This window comes from Larus michahellis, unplaced genomic scaffold (assembly GCF_964199755.1).
Source record: "Larus michahellis unplaced genomic scaffold, bLarMic1.1 SCAFFOLD_624, whole genome shotgun sequence".
Classification (NCBI taxonomy): Eukaryota; Metazoa; Chordata; class Aves; order Charadriiformes; family Laridae; genus Larus; species Larus michahellis.
The window spans coordinates 1,517-8,000 of record NW_027436353.1 but is presented as its reverse complement, the minus strand read 5'-3'; the positions used below and the strand labels follow the sequence as shown (position 1 = coordinate 8,000).

Sequence of the window (6,484 nt, the reverse complement as noted above, 5' to 3'; positions counted from 1 at the left end):
AACCCTCACCCAGAAGCTCCGGCTTCTTGTTGGAAAGAATCTGGTAGAAGATGTGGTAGTTGCGCTCAGCCTTCAGCTGGAAAATGACGCGGGACTTCTCCAGGAGGTCTGGGGGGGTAAGGAAAAGTTTGGGGTGAGGACATGCATGATGGATGGATGGATGGTGGGATGAAGAGATGGATGATGGATGGATGGACGGACGGACAGATGGACGGTGCGACAGAGAGATGGCGGGATGAGAAAATGAAGATGGTGGGATGAGAAAATGAACACGTCTGGATAGTGGGACAGGGAGATGGAGATGTTTGGATGGGGAGATGGATGGTGGGATAAACACATGGAGAAGTTCGGATGGTGAGATGAGAAGACAGAGACACTTGGAAGGTGGGATGGGGAGATAGATGGATGGAGAGATATTGGGGGGAGAAGCTGGAGATGGTGGGAGGAGGACACAGATCTTTGGATGGGGAGATGGATGCTGGGATGAGGAGCTGGAGATGGTGGGAGGAAGAGATGGATGGATAGACGGAAAAATGGATGGATGGAGGAATGAGTGGATGGATAGATAGACAGAGACATGGACGGATGGATAGAAGCACGGATAAATGGAGGGACGGATAAATGGAGGGACGGATAAATGGAGGGACGGAGGGAGGGATGGAGGGAGGGATGGATGGATGGAAAGATGCATGGATGGAAAGATGGACTGATGGATGGAGAGATGGACGGATGGAGGAATAGATGGATGCATGGAGAGATGAATGCAGGGATAGATGGATGGAAGGAAGGAGGGATGGATGGAAGGATGGAGAGATGGATGGAGGGATGGATGATGGAAGGATGGAGAGACAGATGGATGGAGGGATGGATGGATGGAGGGATGGAGGAACGGATGGAGAGATGGAAGGATGGATGGAGAAATGCATGGAGGGATGGAGGGATGGAGAGAGAGAGGAATGGAGGGAGGAATGGAGAGATAAATGGATAGAGAAATGGGTGGATGGATAGAGATGGATGGAGGAATGGATGCATAGAGGGATGAAGAAATGGATGGATGAATAGAAAGATGGATGGATGCGGAAATCGATGGAGAGATGGATGGATGGATGGAGAAATGGATGGAGAGATGGAAAAATGGACAGAGCAACAGATAGAGAAATGGAGAAACAGAGACATGGATGGAGGAACAGATGGATGGCGGGAGGAGGAGCTGGACGGTGGAGGCTGGACGATGGCCCCACCCCCTCCTGGCACCCGCAGCCACTCACAGGTCTCGATGTCGGCCGACGCCAACTTCCCGGTGGCCCCAAAGTGGATCCGGATGAACTTCCCCTGGGAGAGCCACAGCGGGAGCTGGAGGTGGCCACCTGCCCCCAGCAGCTCCCGCCCCATAGATCCCGCCTCATATGTCCCGCCCCATAGATCCCACCCCACAGGTCCCGCCCCACGGCACTCACAAAGCGGGAGGAGTTGTCATTGCGGACGGTCTTGGCGTTGCCAAAGGCCTCCAGGGCAGGGTTGGCCTGGATGATTTGGTCCTCCAGGGTACCCTGGTGGGGTGGGGACGGTGGAGGAAGGTGGGGGGTGGCCACCATGTGGCTAGCGGGGGGGTGGGGGGGTGGTGGCCATGATGGAGGAGGTGTGGCCTGAAGCCCCACCTTGCTGCTATTGGCCGCCTCCTTCTTGCGGTCGCCGATGGCGGCGATGCTGGCAAAGTACTGGATGACCCTCTTGGTGTTGACCGTCTTCCCCGCCCCGGATTCTCCGCTGGGGGGCAGTTGGGGGGTAGGGTTGGAGAACATCTGGGCGGCTTCTCCGTCCCAGCCCACCGCTGTGGGGCAGGGCTGGGGCGAAGCGGGGACAGACTTACGTGATGAGGATGGACTGGTTCTCGCGGTCTGGGAGGAGGAGAGAGAAGTCAGGGGGACGAAGGGCAGGAGATGGTTGGGGTCTGGTTGTGGTTCTCTACCGCCCCGGGTGAGGACCATGTTGGTGGGACACAGTTAGGGAAGATATTTGGGGTCTGGTTGAGGTTCTCCACCCCCCAGGGGAGAACCAGGTCAGCTGGGACGCAGTTAGGGCAGATGTTTGGGGTCTTGGTCAGGGTTCTCCTCCCCCCAGGGGAGGACCAGCTGTGGGTCAGGCCCCGTTTTTGGGGTGCGAAGTCTTCTGCTCTGGGGTCCCAGGGGGAGGTCCTCACCCGTCAGCATGTTCTGGTAGGCGTTGTCGGAGATGGAGAAGATGTGGGGTGGAGCTTCGCTCCTCTTCTTGCCCCGGTAGGCGGCCACCACCTCGGCGTCGTAGACAGGCAACCACTTGTAGGGGTTGACGGTGACGCAGAAGAGCCCCGAGTAGGTCTGGAAAAGGGACAAGGTGGGTCAGGGCCACCGGCGGCCACCTCCAGCAGGAGGGGACAACCCGGGGCCGCACGGCCCAAGGCATCTGGTGGTGGGACAGCCTGGTTTTGGGTGGCCCAAGGGGATTCAGGATGGGACACGGTGGGTCTGGGTGGCCCAAGGGGGACGGAGATGGGACATCTTGAGGACTTGGTGGCCCCAAGGGGGTTGGGGATGGGACATGGTGGGTCTTGGTGGCCCAAGGAGACCAGGGATGGAACATCTGGCGTCTTGGTGGCCCAAGGGGGGCCTGGAGATGGGACACGGTGGGTCTGAGTGGCTTCAAGGGGTCTGAAGAAGAGACATCTTGAGGTCTTGGTGGCCCAAGGGGTCCAGGGACGGGACGTGGTGCATCTGGGTGGCCCAAGGGGGGCTGGAGAAGGCCCACCAGGTTCTAGGTGGCCCTCAACAACCACATGGATGCCCCCCCCCGGGTTCTAGGTGGCCCCACAGCCTCTCCCTGCTCTCGCTGTCCCTCAAGGCCTTCAGCAAACGGTCTCCCCCCCACCCCCTGCCCCATAGAGACCCACAACCCCCCCCCAGGGGCTGGTGGGAGCTGACGTAGATCATCCAGGCGGCATAGCGCTCCTTCAGGTTGAAGAGGACGGCGGGCTCGTGGAGGAAGGTCAGCATGGCCATGTCCTCGATCTTGTCGAACTTGGGGGGGTTCTGCTGGTGGACGTCGCTCTCCTTCACCGTCACCGTCTGTGGGGGGACACATGCACATGGGGTGGGGGGGAGTTGGGGGGCACCCTGTAGGGTGGGAGGTCTCACAGGGGCTGGGGGGTGGCCTCATGGGGTGGGGGACCTCCATGGGGTGGGGGGTCTCCACAGGGCAGGGGCTTCTCCATGGGTCAGGGGGTGCCCCTATGGGGTGGGCCCCACCTCCCCAACCCCTCACCCCCCAACGCCCCTCCCCCCCCGCCCCTCCCCCAGCTCAGTAGCCATGGTGGCCACCACCTCCTTGCCCCCCAACCCCCTCCCCCCAACAACCCCCCACCCCATTAACCCCTCGCCCCCCAACTCCCCCCCAACCCCCAAGTCCCCCCCACCCCCCCATACCTCGCCCAGCTCGGTAGCCACGGTGGCCACCCCGTCCTGCCGGCCCAGCAGCCGCCCCCGCACGAACTCCAGCCGGGGGTGGGGCACGAAGCACTCGGCGCGGGGGTCGAAGGGCCGGGGCTGCGCCTCCGCCTGCCGCAGGAAGGGGGCGGCCGCCCCCAGCCCTGCCAGTGCCCCTGAGGCCATCCTGGGGGGCGGGGGGCAGGCTGGGACCCACAGATCCCCCACGGGACCCACAGATCCCCCAGGGCCAACGATGGCCAACCGTTGACCCCTCCATGGCCATGGATGGGGCCTTGACCCCGGCCCCGCCAATGCCCCCCACACCATCCTGGGGGTCTATGGATCAACCTGGGCCCCATAGATCCACCATGGGACCCATACATCTGCCACAGGACCCACAGATCCCCCATGGTCAATGATGGCCAACTGTTGACCCCTCCATGGCCATGGATGCGGCCTTGCTCCCAGCCCCGCCAACGCCCCCTACACCATCCTGGGGGGCTGTGGGTCAGTCTGGGCCCCATAGATCCACCATGGGACCCACAGATCTGCCACAGGACCCATAGATCCCCCATGGGACCCATACATCTGCCACAGGACCCATAGATTCCCCATGGTCAACAACGGCCAACTGTTGACCCCTCCATGGCCATGGATGGGGCTTTGCTCCCAGCCCCGCCAACACCCCCCACACCATCCTGGGGGGCTGTGGGTCAGTCTGGGCCCCATAGATCACCCATGGGACCCATAGATCCCCCACAGACCCCCTACGGCCATGCGTGGACCCCTATAGCCATGGACAGACCCCCGCCGTGGGGAGCCCCACAGCACCCCACATCACCCCACAACCTCCCTACAGGGCCCCACGGCTGCCCCCTCACCTGCGATCTGTGGGTCTGAGCTGGGAGATGAAGGGAACTGTAGGGGGCAGGAGAGTGAGGGCCTGCCCCATAGATCCCTCCTGTGCCCCATAGGGCCCCCCACACCCCACAGAGCCCCCTTTGTATCCCACAGAGCCCCCATTGTGCCCCATAGATTCCCTGTGCCCCATAGATCCCTGCACCCCGTAGACCCCCTCAGTGCCCCATAAACCCCATTTGCCCCACAGACCCCCGTGTGCCCCATAGAACTGCACACCCCATACCCCCCCATGCCCCATAGATCCCCCCCCATGCCCCATAGACACCCCTGCCCCCCACATCTCGTCTGCCCCCCATACACCCCCATGTGCCCCATAGACCCCCATGTGCCCCACAGAACTGTGCACCCCACACCCCACAAGTGTGCCCCATAGCACCTGTCCTGCCCCATAGATCCCCCTGCGCCCCCATAGAACCCTTGTACCCTATAGATCCGCCTGAGCCCTAGAGATCCCTGTACCCCCCATAGATCCCCCCGTGCCCCATAGATCTCCTGTGACCGACCCCCCCCTTTGTGCCCCATAGACCGCCCCTGACTGCCCCATAGATCCCCACACCCCCTTAGAACGCCTTTGTGCCCCATAGATCTCCCATTCGCCCCACAGATGCCCCCTGAGCCCCACAGATCCCTGTGTCACTCCACAGACACCCTTTGTGCCCCATAGATTCCCTGCACCCCACAGACCCCTCTTTGTGCCCCACAGACCCCCGTGCCCCATAGACCCCGTTTGCCCCATAGACCCCCTCTGTGCCCTATAGACACCCTCTGCCCCATAGATCCCCGTGCCCCCCACAGAACCCCTTTGTGCCTCATAGACCCCCTCGTGCCCCACAGATCCCGCGTACCCCATAGAACCCCTCTGCCCCATAGATCCCCGTGCCCCCCACAGAACCCCTTTGTGCCTCATAGACCCCCTCGTGCCCCACAGATCCCGCGTACCCCATAGAACCCCTCTGCCCCATAGATCCCCGTGCCCCCCACAGAACCCCTTTGTGCCTCATAAACCCCCCCGTGCCCCACAGCCCCCCCGTGCCCCATAGACTCCTCTCCCCCATAGATCCCCGTGCCACCCATAGACTCCCCTGTGCCCCATAAACCCCCTTTGTGCCTCACAGACACCCCTGTGCCCCATAGAACCCACTTGCACCCCATAGATCCCCCCGTGCCCCCCACAGAACCCCTTTGTGCCTCATAAACCCCCCCGTGCCCCACAGCCCCCCCGTGCCCCATAGACTCCTCTCCCCCATAGATCCCCGTGCCACCCATAGACTCCCCTGTGCCCCATAAACCCCCTTTGTGCCTCACAGACACCCCTGTGCCCCATAGAACCCACTTGCACCCCATAGATCCCCCCGTGCCCCCCACAGAACCCCTTTGTGCCTCATAAACCCCCCCGTGCCCCACAGCCCCCCCGTGCCCCATAGACTCCTCTCCCCCATAGATCCCCGTGCCACCCATAGACTCCCCTGTGCCCCATAAACCCCCTTTGTGCCTCACAGACACCCCTGTGCCCCATAGAACCCACTTGCACCCCATAGATCCCCCCGTGCCCCATAGAACCTCTCTGCCCCATAGATCCCCCTGTGCCCCACAGCCCTCCCTGCCCCATAGAGCCCTCCTGCCCCCCAACCTCCCCCAGCCCCACAGACCCACTCTCTCTCTCTCTGCCCCACGGCGGGACGTGGGGCGGATGCGCAGCCCCACCACATTTATAGGGCGCCGTGGGGTGTGGGGGGGGGAGGGGCGTCCAGCGGGGGAGGGTTGGAGGGGAGGGGAGGGGGCAGCGCCCCCCATCCCCCACCCCACGGCGCCTCCCCAGGGGACCCTGGCATCCGGGCCCCATAGATTCACCCCATAGCACAAATCTATGGGGCAAAGGAAGGGAGGCAGGCATCGCTTGGTTGTGGGGCATTTGTGGGGCACGGATGCCTGGGTCCCTCATATGTGGGGCATCTATGGGGCACGGACACCAGGATCCCTTGTGTCTATGGGCTGTCTATGGGGCCTGGACACTGGGGTCCCTTGTGTCTGTGGGGCATCTATGGGGCCCGGATGCCTGGGTCCTCTGTATGTGGGGCACCTATGGGGTTCAGACACCAGAA

At 62.5% G+C, this 6,484-nt stretch overlaps 1 protein-coding gene across 1 annotated transcript; it reads right to left on the bottom strand.

The window, feature by feature from the left end:
• Window positions 1–9: 9 nt before the first annotated feature.
• Window positions 10–6,100, bottom strand: LOC141737243 (myosin-6-like; the record flags this gene model as incomplete). The annotated part of the gene is made up of 10 exons (XM_074571905.1): window positions 6,032–6,100; window positions 4,343–4,379; window positions 3,459–3,645; window positions 2,958–3,101; window positions 2,201–2,357; window positions 1,871–1,898; window positions 1,659–1,767; window positions 1,458–1,550; window positions 1,269–1,332; window positions 10–108 (listed from the first exon to the last, which is right to left on the bottom strand). Coding segments are annotated over exons 3-10 (880 nt in total), but the record flags the coding sequence as incomplete, so codon positions are not given.
• Window positions 6,101–6,484: the final 384 nt, after the last annotated feature.